Source organism: Pelodiscus sinensis, chromosome 14 (assembly GCF_052426305.1).
Source record: "Pelodiscus sinensis isolate ZL-2025 chromosome 14, ASM5242630v1, whole genome shotgun sequence".
Classification (NCBI taxonomy): domain Eukaryota; kingdom Metazoa; phylum Chordata; order Testudines; family Trionychidae; genus Pelodiscus; species Pelodiscus sinensis.
The window spans coordinates 44,060,165-44,076,156 of NC_143065.1; the positions used below are offsets into that span (position 1 = coordinate 44,060,165).

The following is a 15,992-nucleotide window of genomic DNA, read 5'->3' on the forward strand; positions in this document are numbered from 1 at the left end:
GCCTTGTCCTCCTCCAGGACAACATAGTCTTCTCCCTTAAAAGACAGCAGCTAAACTCGTTCCTATTGTAAGTTCTACCTGGCTATGGTGTTACCCTCGATGCTGGAGAAGAGCCAAACAACTGGGGCTAGATTCACCAAGGAGACTTAGGGTACGTCTAGACTACAGGGTTTTGTCGACAGAAGTTTTGTTGACAGATACGGTCGACAAAACTTCTGTCGACATAGAGTGTCTAGACTACATCCAGTTCTGTCGACAAAGCAAGGTGCTTTGTCGACAAAACCCTGTAGTCTAGACACAATCCTACATGCAATAACACCTTCTGTTGACAGAACTCTGTCGACAAAAGGCGTTATGCCTCGTAAAATGAGGTTTATCAGCATCGACAAAACTGCTGAGTTCTGTCGACATTATGTCGACAGAACTCAGCGGTAGTGTAGACGCAGGTATAGTTTTGTCAACAAAAGTCCACTTTTGTCGACAAAACTCTGTAGTCTAGACACACCCTTAGGCACTCATTGCCAGGTCAGGCACCGAAGTCCAAAATTTCTATAATCAGTTACTGCTCTTCTGCCGCCCAACTCCCGAGCAGCTTGCGTTTCCACTGCTCACGTCCCCTAGATGCCTCCCTATCTGTCACGGGACATGTGCACAGCCACCTGTCTGCAAGCAGGTCACAATGCAGCCCCAGGGGATTCTCAAACAAAGGCCTACCTCCCTCTATCCCCCTTGTGGGGCATGATCGGGCTAGTGTGCCCAGAGACCCCTTTAGAGGGCATCTAGTAGATCAGAGCCCACCAGAACACAGCCAGGTTGAGTGGTGGTTCCTCTCCCTTTTTACCCAATAGTCCAGAGGGGCAGCAGCACTCGCCAGGATATGAGAGACTCGGGTTCAAATCCTTAGAGGGAGATCTCAAGGTAGCAGATCCCCCCTCCCAGCTGAGCCACCCATAAGCCAGGTGGCTGACCACTGGCTTATGGGTACCTCCCTCCCAGTCTCTCTTCTTGGGGCTGTTGATAATTAAATATCAGGGGCATGCGTAGCCACCCCCGAGCTAGCTTTGCTGGAGAGCCGGGGAGCTGCACAGCAGGGGCAGGACTCAGGATACATAATCAGGAAGTTAGCCCCTGCTCTCAGCATCCCTCTCCTTGTCTTTGGAGCAAGCGACAGCAGAGCTGGCTGGGGAATGTCTCCCCATGTTGCGGTCACACCTCTGACCTTGGCGCACGGCCAGAGATTCGTGAATGGATTCATAGAATCATAGAACTGGAAGATACCTCAGAAGGGCATCAAGTCCAGCCCCCTGCTCTAGGCAGGACCAATCCCAACTAAATCAACCCAGCCAGGGCTTTGTCAAGCTGAGACTTAAACACCTCTAGGGATGGAGACTCTGCTACTTCCCTAGAGAACCCAGCCCAGCGCTTCACTACCCTTCTAGTGAAATAGTTTTTCCTAATATCCAACCTGGACCTCTCCCACTGTAACTTGAGACCATTGCTCCTTGTTCTGCATCCGTCACTACTGAGAACAGCTTCTCTCCAGCCTCTTTGGAACCTCCCTTCAGGAAGTTGAAGGCTGCTATCAAATCCCCCCTCACTCTTCGCTTCTGCAGACTAAACAGACCCAAGTCCCTCAGCCTCTCCTCATAAGTCATATGCTCCAGCCCCCTAATCATTTTGGTTGCCCTCCGCTGGACCCTCTCCAATGCGTCCACATCCTTTTTGTAGTGGGGGGCCCAGAACTGGACACAATACTCCAGATGTGGCCTCACCAAAGCTGAATAAAAACAAACAAACAAACAAAAAAGAACACACACCAACCCTCACTCACAAACACAAGCTCAGCACACAGCAAGAAAGCCCCAAACACAACACACACTTCCCTCAAGAGTCCTGTATCTGCTTCTCCTTTACCTGGAGAACTCCCTCTTTAAACTCGCTGTCAGCACTCACCTGTTCGGATTAATTGCACCGATTTATTTGAACGATTTATACCCGGTGTTTGTACACACCCAGCAAAGAACAAGCACGGTCAGAGACAAGGGAAAGTACTTTGCAGCCCCCAAAAGCTGCATTTGTCACAAATATTATTCCCGGAGTGGTCTGAGCGAGGGATGGAAAAGGGTAACTGGTTAACCGGGAAGCATTGCAGTTAAACGATTTACCGGGGGGAGGGGGAGAGGTGTGTGGAGCAGCCGGCTGTGGTGTGGCTGGTAGGACCTAATTCAGCAAGCCAGAGCAGCCCCCAGCCTATCCGTGGAGGGCTGGGTTGGAGGAGCCCTCCTGCCTAGTAAGCTGGCCAGACCGTAGCCGGTTAACCGGTTAAACAATTGCAATTAATTCATTTAACTCAGTGGTCACCAACCAGTAGATCTCAGAGCCTCTGACAGGTGATGTTGACAGGTTTGGCCAGGAAGCTCTCAAGCGCTGGCACATCAGTTGATCCTGCACTCACTGTCCTGCTGCTCCTGCCGTCTGCCTTGGAGCTGTCCTCCGGGAGCCTCCTGCTTGCTGTGCACGGTGTGGGAGGGAAAAGGGGGGTGCTGATGTCAGGGTGTCCCTCCTCCCCCCACTCCTGGACCCCATCTCCGCAGAGAGAAGGGGATGGAAGGAACTTGGCAATGCAAATCATTCTCACACACACACACTGCCCCTCATGCTCCTCTCCTGACCCAACACACACGCGGGGGGGGGGGGGGGCTGTTACTTCTGTTCCTGCTGGCAAAGTGGGGTATCTTGGGCGTTTGGCTGGTCGGTGCATTTCGTCATTTTCATTTCTCTCTCCTGCTTAAATGGAATTTTTTGAGCAGTGAGTTCTACAGTGCCACGCCTGCCGTGGCTGGAGTCATTATCCTTCTGGGAATTACTGTTCCTGGACGTGGCTGGCACAAACCAGCCTGAGAGAGGCAGAGCAGGGGGTCTCCACATGCTGTCCTGGCTTGCAACCGCTCCTGCAGCTCCCATGGATCAATAGCAGGGAACTGTGGCCAGCAGAAACTGTGGGTTCAGTGCCTGTAAATGAGGGGCAGCGCATGGCATCATGCAGCCATTGTTGTAGATACCAGCTGCTTTCGGGAGTGGGGCAGGGCCAGGGCAGGGGTAAGCTGCTTTAACCCCACTGCTCCCCCACCCGGAAGCTGTCTCAGTTAAACAGTGCCCAGCCAGAGTCTGTGTCCTGCTCTTCTGTCTCCTCCTGCCCTCAACCTCCTGCCCCCCTGATCTCAAACTCCTTCCCAGGACTTGCACTCTGAAACCCCTCCTGGACCCCAATCCTCTGCCCTGGGCTATGCCAAGAGCCCCTCCCACACTCCATACTCCTTGACCAAGACCAGAACCTGCACCCCAGTCCCTACCCTACCCTGGCGAAAGTGCGTGGTGATGGAGAAGAAGAGGGATGGAGTGAACAAAGTGAGGCCTTAGAGAAGGGGCGGAGCAGGGGCGTGGCATCAGAGAAGAGGTGGAGCAGGGGCGTGGCCTCAGAGAAGGGGCGGAGCAGGAGCGGGGCCTCAGAGAAGAGGCAGGAAGGAAGCAGGGCACATTTACCTAGGTTTGGGGTAGATCTTATATTGCACTTCAATTGAGAAAGCGATCTTGTGGTTAAAAAGGTTGGAGACCCCTGATTTAACTGGTTAACTTTTTCCCTGCATATTTATATCCCCTAGATTGATCAAAACCACAGGGGCAGGTTTGAACCTAGGGACCTGACTCCAGACAATATTGACCCCTTCTTGAAATGTGCAAAGGTGTTTAGTTTTGAGGGTCGTGCTTTTTTATTTGGGCAAGTATTGAAATGTTGGTGTGTGAGAAATGTGTTTCTTTATAATCAAGGAAAAGCGAAACCTCGGCCAAATAAACCCCCCAGTTCTGCCTTGGTAGTGTTTTCTTTCTGATCTAATCAAGTTGAAAGGATTGGCCACAAAACTAAGAGCCCAATCACCTTCCAAGCTAATTTGTCTTTACGTTTTGTGGCCCGTTAAGCATTATCTGTGTGGATTTCGTCATGGTGAACACTGACCACTAAGACTGGAATCCGTGCTCTCCAAATAGCTGTTTCCCGCAGATCATTCACTAGTTCCTCTAAATAGAACCATTTTTTCCTAATCTACCAACAGCTAGCCACTGGGGGGGAGGGGGGGGCACAGTGTCCCCGTGAAAATCCTGAGGGGCAGGAAGGAAGCCCGTTTCTGCATCAAAGGGAAAGATAAAACTAAAAGCAGCCAGGGTGTCCCTAAACCGGCTCACTAGCTATTGTACCACCTCGTATGTCTCGGAATCTCAGGAGCCAAAGGGCTATTACTGTACTCTTGGTCAGATGCAAATTCTTGCTCACCGTAGGCAGTGGCTCCATTGACCCTGATGAACTGCGCACGGTCCTGAAATCGTGTCTGAAGGAGAGTGCAATATTCTTGCCGGAGGAGAAGCTGGACGACCTCACCCTGGCTCTTTTTGAGTCAGCCGACAAAGACAAGAGTGGCTCTATCACCTTTGAGGAGCTCAGGGAGGAATTGGAGCGCTTTCCAGAGGTCATGGAGAACCTAACCATCAGGTACTGGCTTTGACTGGCCCCTCTGGGTTCCCAATCAGAGCTATATATTAGACCAGTATTTTCCCTTCTTAGCACCTTGCTCTTTGCCCGTTTCACAGGCTCCTGCAGTGTCCTTGTTTAAGTCTCCGAGGGGTCACCGTGTTAGTCTGTAATGAAAAAAACTTTAAAAACAACCATTATGATCCTGTTGCACCTTAGGGTGCGTCTACACTACATGGCTCCGTCGAAGGAGCCATGTAGAGTAGTTTACTCAGCATAGTCAAAGAAGCGGGGATTTAAATAATCCCGCTTCTAAAATAAAAATGGCTGCCGCGCTGTGCCGACAATCAGCCAATCTGGCACAGCTCCATTATGCCTTGTGAAACTTTGGTTTCACTTTGTCGAGGTTTACTTTGTCGAATGCGCCGCATCTAGACTGCTGCGCTGTGCCGGATCAGCTGATTGTCGGCAGAGCGTTTATTTTACTGAAGTGGGTTTATTTAAATCCCCGCTTCTTTGACTATGCCGAGTAAACTACTTTACATGGCTCCGTCGACGGAGCCATGTAGTCTAGACGCACCCCTAGAGACTAACCAAAAAATATGTAGATGGTATCGTGAGCTTACATGGGCACAGCCCACTTCTTCAGATGACAACTACAGAGCAAGAGGCACAAATTAATTCATAGACGGAAATCTGACATCTGAAAAGGCAACGCACAGAAACCTTTAGGGACCATTTTAACTTGCCCAGGCACTCCTCAATGGATTTAAAGGTGGCTATTCTCTTACAAGGTAATTTCAGGAATTAACGAGAGAGTCTGCGGAACTGGCCTTTATATGCAAATTGGACACTATTTCTCATGGCTTGAACAAAAACATGAACTGGATGGGCTGCTGTAGTCAACACCCAAATGACATCAGAAGCTAAGTGTTGGGCACTTATAGCCCATTCTATTAGTCTCATTTAGCATGGACACTTTAATTGTCAGGGGGTTTTCTCCTCCGCCTCTCCCTCTTTTTTTGCTTTACAATTGAACCTCTGTGCCTCCTGGTCCATAGTTGTCATCTGAGGAAATGGGTTGTGCTCATGAAAGCTCATGATACTATCGATATATTTTTTGGTTAGTTTCTAAGGATGTGTCTAGACTACAGGGTTTTGTCGACAAAAGTGGACTTTTGTCGACAAAACTATATCTGCGTCCACACTGCCTTTGAGTTATGTCGACTTAATGTCGACAAAACTCAGCAGTTTTGTCGACGTACGTAAACCTCATTCTACGAGGAATAACGCCTTTTATCGACAGAGTTCTGTCCATAGAAGGCATTATTGCATCTACACTGTCCTTTGTGTCCACACTGTTATGTCGACAAAGCGGCTTGCTTTGTCGACAGAACTGGATGTAGTCTAGACGCTCTATGTCGACATAAGTTTTGTCGACAGATTCTGTCGACAAAACTTATGTCGACGTAAGCCTGTAGTCTAGACATACTTTAAGGGGCTACAGGACCATTCTTATCCTCGTTTATGTTCACAGTGGCCAGCCACGGATGGGTGCTTTGTATTTTTCCCTTGGAGATTAAACAGTCCTCTTCCCCAAACCTGCCAAAGCCTTCCCCAGAAGGAGAGCAGGGATCCCGTCCAAAGCAATGGGATGATGTTTTTGAGAAACAGCACGCTTAAAGGAAGCCGCAACCCTCTGTCCACAGTGTGGCTGCTTGAACGTTCTCAGGGCAAGATGCCCTCCATACCATACTCCAGCTGCACCGTCGTGGTGTACGTGAGGGGGCTGCCGGCCGCTGTCCTATAGCTGGGAACTGGCAGGGTTCGTGACCCTCCGCATGAGAAACCAGACCCTTGTTTCCTTGCTGGTCGAACAGTCAGAGCAGGGCAGTGAGGATGAAACACGAGGGGCCTACGATCCTGAGCGTCTCCTGGGACGTGCTGGGAACGCGTCCTGCTGAAATCAAGAGCACGACTGCACCTCAGAAATTCTGCTTGTTGGGGGCTTTGAGAAGCTCTTCTGGGGGAGGAGGCCGGGTGTGAGGCTTGCCTTGCGACCCTTCAGCGTGCAAAAGGGAGCAAAATACTCTTGTTCTCTGGACATTGCACGTCACACCTGACTCTGTACCGAATCGTACCCAATTGTTTAAAAGAAACCAAAGGCAGTATTTCTTCATGCAGTGCACAGTTCATCTGTGGAACTCCTGGCCAGAGGATGTTGTGAAGGACCAGGACTTTAACAAGGTTCCAGAAAGAACTAGATAAATTCATGGAAGTTAGGTCCATCAATCCTTATTAGCCAGGATGGGTAGGAATGGTGTCCCTAGCCTGTTTGTCGGAACCAGGAGACAGGAGAAGAATCACTTGGTGATTCCCTGCTCTGTTCACTCCCTCTGGGGCAGCTGGCAGTGGCAGCCAGGACACAGGGCTAGACGGTCTGACCCAGACTGGCTGTTCTTATGTACAATTAAAGGCCCCTCAAGAGCCAAGGGTCAAGGCGTCATTCAGGTTGATTCTCTGTTTGTCCGTGCAAATGCCTTCCCAATGTGAGGAGGCCTGTGGGATAAGTATCGCTCTGTTTTCCAGAGAGCCATTACCCTGAGTCCACCTAATCAGCATCGATTTGGGGGCGCTGCCCCTCCTCCAGTGTGGTGTAATGACCTAGACACATCGTCCACCCACTTGGCTTTCTCCTAGTAGAGGCTTATGGCGGCCGTGGCACTTTGTGTGCTCCGAGAAGTTGGGGTTTCCACGTGCCTCCTTCCGCCCATTGACTGTTGGCTCCCATTTCCCGCCTTCCTGGCCGTGACCGGAAGCAGAGTTTGTGCTCCACTCACTCCATCCAAGCCCTCCTCACCAGCCCGGGTTCAAGAGGGCGCTGCACAAGCAGAGCCGCCCAGAGGATATTCCAGACGGTGCATGGGCGCCCGGGCTAAATGTTCCCAGCGGTTACGCTCCCAGTCCATCCAGAGGGTCGCAGAGGTCTGACGTGCTCAGGATGGTGCAAAGTGGCTGTGGTCTTCTTGCAGCCTGTTGGAAAACCCAGCGCCACCATGTGGGGTCCAGCAGTCATCATCACCACCCTGCAAATCCCCCAGGGGCATGGCCTTCTCGCCAATCTAGCACCTCCCGGATCAGTCTCCAGGAGATGCTGCCCCGAGCATCCGTCCCGTCTCTGTCCAGCCCTGCCAAGCTTCCTGCGCCACCGAAGCTTTTGGCGCTGAGCTTCTGCCGTTTGACCAGTGGCAGGAGCCCACGAGAAGTGAACATGCCACTCCAGTGACCTGCCACCCTCCCCTGTGCCCGTTTCATTTCCAGGCAGGAGAATGTGGTAACTTTGCTTCCACGGATCTTCCGCTGGGCAGCAAGCATGAGGTCACCACGTTCCACCAAGGCCACGGCAGGGCCCCAAACATGGCAGCAGCTGCTGCTACGCAAATGTCCGCGTCTTACAAACCTCCTTCAGCACCGTCAGGGACGTCACCCAAGTACTTAACAGTGGCTACCTGCTCGATGGCCCTGCCGGACGGGTTGTTAACCATCTGGTTGAAATCTGGAGCGGGGGCTGTTCGATGGTGTGGCCAGGCACGGAGTTTGAGATGGGAGTCCCCTTTGGAGAGCGGGTGCCGGGCCACCTCCCCCACCGTTCCCAGTGCTTTGCTCGCAGCTGCCAAGTGTTGGTGTTGGTTGCTTGGTCACAGACTCAGGCCCGCCAATGAGGGGAGGGAAAAGGGGGCAGTTGCCCTGGGACCCCGGGCACCTGACCACAACCACTGCTACTGTGGCAGCGACCGGAGCTCCAGCCCCCTTTGGCTCGGAGGATGGGGTGGGTCATGTGCTGTGGTCCGGGTGATGCTGAGGGCTGGCTGTCCCAGCCCCGCCCCTCAGCCTGAGGCCACGCCCCTTTCAGAAGTGCAGAGCAGCCCCCCACACCTTGCCCCGTGGCCCGCGGTGGCTGTCAGCCCCACCGAGCAGACTCTTCCCTTCCTTTCCGGCAGTGCCGCCAACTGGCTAAAGCCCCCGAGGACGGACCCGAGGAGCCGCCTGCCGCGCTACTTCACCCCAGCGTACTGGCACAACAACAGGAGCAAGCTGCTCTGCATTGGGGGCTACGGGTGCCTCAACCTCCTCCTCTTCACCTGGGCTGCCCTGCGGCACGCGCCGCTGGGGGCCTGGGTCATGGTGGCGAAGGGCTGCGGGCAGTGCCTGAACTTCAACTGCACCTTCCTGGGGGTGAGTCCTGCGCCTGGTGGGCACGGCCCAGCCCCCCTCCCGGTGCTGGGGCAGGGCCAAGGAGTGAGGGGCCCAGCGGGCGGAGGGCGGGCCAAAAAAACCGAGACCGTCCCTGTCAGGAGTTGTCCAAGTGGGGCTCAGAAAGCTCCAGTCCTGGGGATTCCAGCGCCAGCTCCGGGCAGTGCTGAGGGCTGCCCTGGGGAGGCCCACGCAGCCCTGCCTCTTCTGCCTGAGGCCCCACCTTGCCTAGGGGCCTGGCGAGTCAGGGGGCCCCACTGGCGTCCATGGAGAACACGTCCTCTTTAGAACGTGTTGGCAGACGGTTCCCAGGTCCCCATGCCCAGCTTGCCCAGCTTTCCCCCGTTGTGCAGGTGCACTCTGCTCTCGATCCATTTCGTTGCTTTCGTCTAGACCGGGGGTTCTCACAGTGTGGTCTGCAACCGTCTTGCAGGGGGGCCGCAGGCTCGGGGCTTGCCCCTCCCGGTAGTGGGGAGCCTACGCTGGCTTCCTGCTGCAAGGTGGGAGGGGGGAGCCTCGCTGGCTGGATCTGGCTCACAGGGCAGGAAACCGCTCTGCCTGCTGCCGTTTTCCCGGACTCCAGCTGGGGGAACAGCAGTACAGGAAACTGCTCGCCTGGAGGCTTTCCCCGCTGCTCCCATTGGCCAGAACCACAGCCAATGGGAGCAGCGGGAGTGGTGGGAGGCACAGATCCAGGTGAGCAGCCCCCCATCCTCCTCATGCCCAGACCCTGCACCCCATATTCCTCACCTACCTCCCTGCCACTGAGACCCCTCACCCTCCCTCCCTCACAACCCCTCCACCCCACTCCTGCGCCCTTCCTCCCACCCAGATTCCCCCCCATTCCTCTATCCTCCCTCCCACCTAGTCCCCACGCTGTCAGCCTGTTCCTGCAGCCTCCTTCCCACCCTGACCACCCACCGTCAGCCTGCACCCTCCCTCCCACCCAGAGCCCCCAACCCTATCCCTTCCTGCGCCCATTTGGTCATCCTGGGTGGCTGGCTGGTAGTCCGCAGAAAGGTCTGCCTTGCACAGGGTGGGCCATGAGCCAAAAAGTTTTTGAGAAGCAATGCCCCAAACGCTCTCCGATTTTCCACACCCTTCCTTGTGTGTGGTGCCCAGAGATGGGTGCAGCTGAGGCCTCGCAAGGGCTGAGTAGAGACGAGAACTGCACGTCTCCTTCCCGTGTCTCACACGCAACGCTCCTCTTAATACATCCCAGAACGATGTATGTTTTGCATCTACATCACAGTGCTGACTCCTCCCCAGTGGGTGATCCACTCCCACCCCCCGCTCTGTCCCAGCATGCTACCACCCGGCACCCCGCCTGTGCTCAGGAGCTCTGCGGGAGAGAGGATTCTTGCGGGGATGCATTTTCTCCTGGGACTTGCAGCCATTTCCCTTGGCTTATGCTCAAAAGGGAAACCGTGGGCAGTCACTAAGACCAGTCCTTCGCCCTTCTCAGGGCTGAATTTCACGTGGCTGATTTCAGACCAACTCCCCGATGTGTCAAGGTCTCTTTGAATTCCAATCTTGTCCTCTAAAGTGCTTGCGACCCCTCCCTCGCTCGACATCACCCCCACATTGTATATGCACGCGCTCCCTTCCCTTAGCCAAGTCCCGAGTGAAACTATTGACTAGTGCCAGACTCAGGACCGAGCCCACGGGACTGTAGTCTCGCTATGCATACAGCACTGCAGTGGGAAGGTGACAGCCTGTCCACATAGCGCCGGAGCAGCATTTCCAGTTTGGGCAGAGCCGTGCTAGCTATCACGGAGCTGCTGTGCTAAACTTAGAGCCTGCGGTACGTAGTCGGTCAGCTGCATGAGTGTCGGGGTAGGTAGCTGCCCCATGTCCGTACCTAGAGCTGTCCTGCCATCTCTGCAGCTGTGGCCTTGCCACTATTTTAAGCAGGCTAGCTGGACCCAACCCAGCATGGGTTGTCTGGGGATTGCTCCTCTGTAGACATGACCCTAGTCACCACTGAACTCCCTGGGCCACACGGCTCTGGGGGACGGCTGGAAGTGACCGGGCACCCCAAGGGTCGATTCTCAGGCTGGTTTGGTTCAACATCTTTATGAATGACCTGGAGGAGAGGATGGGTTGAACCCTCGCAAGTTTACGTATGTCATTAAGCTGGGGGAGAGGTAGATACGCTGGAGGGCAGGGATAGGGTCCAGAGTGACCTAGACAGATTAGAGGATTGGTCCAAAAGAAATCTGATGAAGTTTGATAAGGACAAGTGCAGAGTCCTGCCCGTGAGACGGAAGAATCCCAAGCATTGTTACAGGCTGGGGACCGACTGGCTAAGCAGCCGTTCTGCAGAAAAGGACCTGGGGGTTCCAGTGGATGAGAAGCTGGAGATGAGTCAACCATGTGCCCTTGTAGCCAAGAAGGCTAATGGCATATTAGGGTGCATTAGGAGGAGCATTGTCAGCACATCTGGAGAAGTGATAATTCCTCTTTATACAGCACTGGTGAGGCCACATCTGGAGTATTGCGTCCAATTCTGGGCCCCCCACTACTGAAAGGATGTGGACGCATTGGAGAGGGCCCAGTGGAAGGCAGCCAAAATGATGAGGGGGCTGGAGCGTGTGACCTATGAGAGGCTGAGGGATTTGGGCTTAGTTAGTCTACAGAAGAGAAGAGTGAGGGGGGATTTGAGAGCAGCCTGCAACTTCCCGCAGGGAGGTTCTAAGAAGGATGGAGAGAGGCTGTTCTCAGTGGTGAGAATGAGGAGCAATGGTCTCAAGTTGCAGGGGGGAGGTCTAGGTTGGAGATTAGGAAAAACTCTTTCCCATCGCGGGCGAGGAAGCGCTGGGCTGGGTTCCCTAGGGAAGTGGTGGAATCTCCATCCCTAGAGGTTTTTAAGCCCTGGCTGGGTTGATTGAGTTGGGGTTGGACCTGTGTTGGGCAGGGGGCTGGACTTGATGCCTCCTGAGGTCCCTGCCAGCCCCGGGTTTCTATGAAATGGAACACACGGTTGTGTTGCTCACTGGGGAACGTTTCGGAGAATCTGCCTGTTTAAAGTTAAGACGTTACAGAAGGGCAAAAGGGAAGAAGGCCGTGAGCTCGGCGAGAGCAAGGACCAGGACCGTCCTTGCCCCAGAGCCATGCCCCACAGACACCCCTCTGGGCTCCTTTAGCCTTCACTCAATGGGAAGGGGGGGGGAGAGCCCAGGTCTGGGCCTCAGGAGACCTCAGTTCAAGTCGTGGCTGTGATTCTGGACCAGTCTCTTTACCTCTGGGTCTTAGCGTGCCCCACTGTCCCGTCGGGATGACGTCCCTCACCCATGTTAGCGAAGGGCTTTGGGGCTGGGTGGAGCTCGGGGACTGTGATGCAAGGAGGATCTGGGGGTCCCTTCTGGCCTTCAGCTCTCTGGCTGCCTCCCGAGAGACAGGCCCGTGTAGCAGCAAGGCCTGGTTCTGACTGTCGTCCGGTTCCCCCAGGCGCTCATGCTGCGCCGTTGCCTGACGTGGTTGCGCGCTACCTGGGTGGCGAAAGTTTTCCCGCTGGACCAAAACGTCGTCTTCCACCAGCTCGTGGGGTACGTGGTGGCGGCTCTCTCAGTGGTTCACACGGGAGCACACGTGGTGAACTTTGGTGAGTAGAAGGCCTCTCCCGGCCCAACCCCCTCGTCCAATAACCGCGCTGATCCCTTCTTTGCAACACACTGTGCTTTTGCACCCGTTTTCCTAACGCTCTCGCTTAATGCGCAAGAGGGGAACCAACCGTTACTACCATGGACAACCCAGCCGCTCCTTAACTATCCAGATCAAGGGCTTAAAAAGCCTAGATTCAAATTGACATTAAATACAGACACGATCACGCGGCATTCCCTGAAGTATGGAATGCACCTTGGAGTGGGCGGGGGGCAAACGGGGGCAAGAGGACCAGCCACCAGGGTGCAAAAGACCCTCGTCATTGTTCTCCAGGGGCTGGGCTTTCATTTCCCAAAACCGTGGCCCTGCAGGTGTAGTGGTTGCAAAATCACCCTTGAGCATGTGACCCAGAGGTAACCCCCGGGGGCTGGTCCACCCCGAAGGGAAGAGGGCCGGAGACAATAGCTCTGCTGGGGGGAACTGCCCTGAGGGGAACTGACGCAGGCCTGAGTGTGCAGAGAGCCTAGAGCAAGAGCTCTGCGGTGCGATTTGCCCCGTTCAGTGAGGACGCCGCAAATACGTCTCTAAATTCCAGCGCTGGTAACTGCACGTCGCAGGGCGTAAGGAAGCAAAGGGAGATTTGCAAAGCTTGCTCCGGCAGGTCCTAAAGTGCAGGGAGCTTCTAAGAACTCCCTGGGAGAGGGTAGGGGGAGTATGGAAGATACGTACCAGGAGTGGCCAGACTTCCTGACCCTCCAAGCTGCAGACAATAATCTTCAGAAGCCGTAAGACATGCACAACCGGCCCTGTGGGGCAGAGCCTGCTGGGGGGCAGGTCTTCTTCTCCAATGCCCACCACCCCACTACAGGGCAGAAGCTCTCAACTGCCCCTGTCCAGTTTTCTGGGGGGCTCTGAGGAGCTGCGCTTTCACTGTAAAAGAGCCGCATGCGGCTCACGAGCCACAGTTTAGCCACGCCTGGTATGTAGATTCAGCAAGAGCAGGCCGTCAGTGAGATACGGTGAGGCTGCAGAGGCAACACGGATTCCATCTTTCTATGGCGGGGGGCGGGGGCGTTTCAACGTTCAAAGTTTGCAGCAGTGGATTTAAGGCAGGTGCCGCTTGTGAGACCAGCCACACTTAACTTTCCCTCTTCCCGTTGCTAAAAATTGTGTACGGTGTCAAGTAAGGGGAGGGGCTCTTTATAATCCACTGGTTCACCGGGCATTGTCCCCCTCCAGGGGTAAGAGCTTTCTACTGCTACCAGCGAATGGCCTTTCTCTTTAGCTCAAGGGCTTGGGTGCAGCCGCTGCGGACAACTCCCATTTGGAGTGAGACGTGGAAAGTGATCCTGCTTTAGGACGAGTTGTCCAGCAATCCAGACTTCAGCGCCCACCGAGTCCCGGGGGCGTTTGCGGGGAAGGCGGGGGTGGGCGTTTTGTGCATAAACAGCGCGTTTTATAACTAATGTCTGTAAAGCAAGGAGAACTGACCCTGGAATGCGGGCTCAGGACACAGCAACCAGGGCTAGTGTCATGGGGTCAGAGGACCACGGCTGACCCACAGAAATATCAGTCGGGGGCTGCACAAGCGAGAAGCAAAAAAACCCCAAACCAAAACTGACGTGGCCCCTGACCGAGAAGGAGAAAGACCCTCCCCACATTCCCCTCACACGCCAGAGCCTAGGGGGGCCCAGGCTGGGAGATTTGGGGGGCCCCCTAGGCTTCCTCCTCCCTGCCAAGCAGAGCCCGTGGGTTAGATCCGGCTCTGGCTTGCCTGGCTCCAGCCCACGAGGCTCAGGGCTCCTCCCCTGCAGCGGGGGGCTGGCGCTGGCACCCCAGCTCCGTGGGGGCTGTGGGGTGGAGTGTCAGCACAGCTCCCAGCACTGGTGGGGGGGTGCCCGGCCTAGGGATCTGGATCCAGCCCCCAGGCCTGAGGTTCCGAGCCCCGTCAGCTGCCACAGCCCCTCAGGCCCACGTGTCTCTGTTCAGTCAGGCTGGCGCAGCGCCAGGGTCGCCCCGCGCTCTGGGAATATCTCTTCACCACGCGGCCCGGGATTGGCTGGATTCACGGGAGCGCCGCCCTCACTGGGATCGCCCTGCAGCTCCTCCTCTGCCTGATGCTAGCGTGCTCCAGCACCTTCGTTCGGAAGAGCGGCCATTTTGAGGTACTCCCCAGCGGCGCCCCGCAGGAGGCCAGTTCTGCCTTCGTTACAGCGCAGTCCTGCAGGCTCCGGGGCCTCCCCCACCCCATCCCGCTGGGGCCATTTTCATGCATTTCCTTCCACGGCGGTTCCCGTCGCAGCAGAGCGGAGAGGGCCTGCGACCCGAATCCCATGCAGCCAAACCGCGGGGTGGAAACTAAAGGCAGCCGGAAAAACCTTCTCACAAGGGCCGGGAGTGGGCGCGGAACAACGCACTTCCATGGGGTCGGAAATAAAACCCGGCCAGTCAAACAAACTCAGGGAATTCCACCCCTCCTGCGGCCAGGTTGGAAACCCGCATCCAGCAACTTGGGGTGTTCCTCTTTCCTCTTCTTTCAAAAGACCGCCCCCTTCCCTGTCCACACGCGCCTTTTTGCGAAAGAGCTCTTTCAGAAAAAGAGTTCTTCCTTGTAGAATGAGAATGACCAATGTCAGAAAAACCCGTTGGTTCTTTCGAAAGAACGCAATTGCAGTGTGGACGTAACTCACTCTGTAGTGTAGACATACCCTGAGACTTGACACTGTTGCCAAAAAAGCAAACATGATTCTGGGTGGCATTAACAGGAGTGTTGTGAGCAAGACACAGGAAGTCATTAAGAACATAAGAACGGCCGTACTGGGTCAGACCAAAGGTCCATCTAGCCCAGTAGCCTGTCTGCCGACAGCGGCCAGCACCAGGTGCCCCGGAGGGGTGGACCGAAGACAATGATCAAGCGATTTGTCTCCTGCCATCTCTTTCCAGCCTCTGACAAACAGAGGCCAGGGACACCATTTTATCCCCTGGCTAATAGCCTTTTATGGACCTAACCTCCATGAAATTATCTAGCTTCTCTTTAAACTCTATTATAGTCCTAGCCCTCACAGCCTCCTCTGGCAAGGAGTTCCACAGGTTGACTATGCACTGTGTGAAGAAGAACTTTCTTTTATTAGTTTTAAGCCTGCTACCCATTAATTTCATTTTGTGTCCTCTAGTTCTTCTATTATGGGAACTAATAAATAACTTTTCTTTATTCACCCTGTCCACACCACTCATGATTTTATAGACCTCTATCATATCCCCCCTCAGTCTCCTCTATTCTAAACTGAAAAGTCCTAGTCTCTTTAGCCTTTCTTCATATGGGACCCGTTCCAAACCCCTAATCATTTTAGTTGCCCTTTTCTGAACCCTTTCCAAGGCCAAAATATCTTTTTTGAGGTAAGGAGACCACATCTGTACACAGTATTCAAGATGTGGGCGTACCATAATTTTATACAGGGGCAGTAAGATATTCTGGGTCTTATTTTCTATCCCTTTCCTAATAATTCCTAGCATCCTATTTGCCTTTTTGACCGCCACTGCACTTTGTGTGGAAGTTTTCAGAGAATTGTCCACGATAACTCCAAGATCTCTTTCCTGATTTGTCGTAGCC

The 15,992-nt window shown here is 54.4% G+C and overlaps 1 protein-coding gene across 1 annotated transcript in view; it reads left to right on the forward strand.

The window, feature by feature from the left end:
* Positions 1 to 15,992, forward strand: part of NOX5 (NADPH oxidase 5) — a 35,795-nt gene that overhangs the window by 1,472 nt on the left and 18,331 nt on the right. Inside the window, exons 3-6 of the mRNA XM_075896841.2 lie at positions 4,336 to 4,546; positions 8,527 to 8,761; positions 12,230 to 12,383; positions 14,372 to 14,547. Coding sequence (XP_075752956.2) covers positions 4,336 to 4,546; positions 8,527 to 8,761; positions 12,230 to 12,383; positions 14,372 to 14,547 — 776 coding nt within the window. The remainder of the gene's footprint in view (positions 1 to 4,335; positions 4,547 to 8,526; positions 8,762 to 12,229; positions 12,384 to 14,371; positions 14,548 to 15,992) is intronic.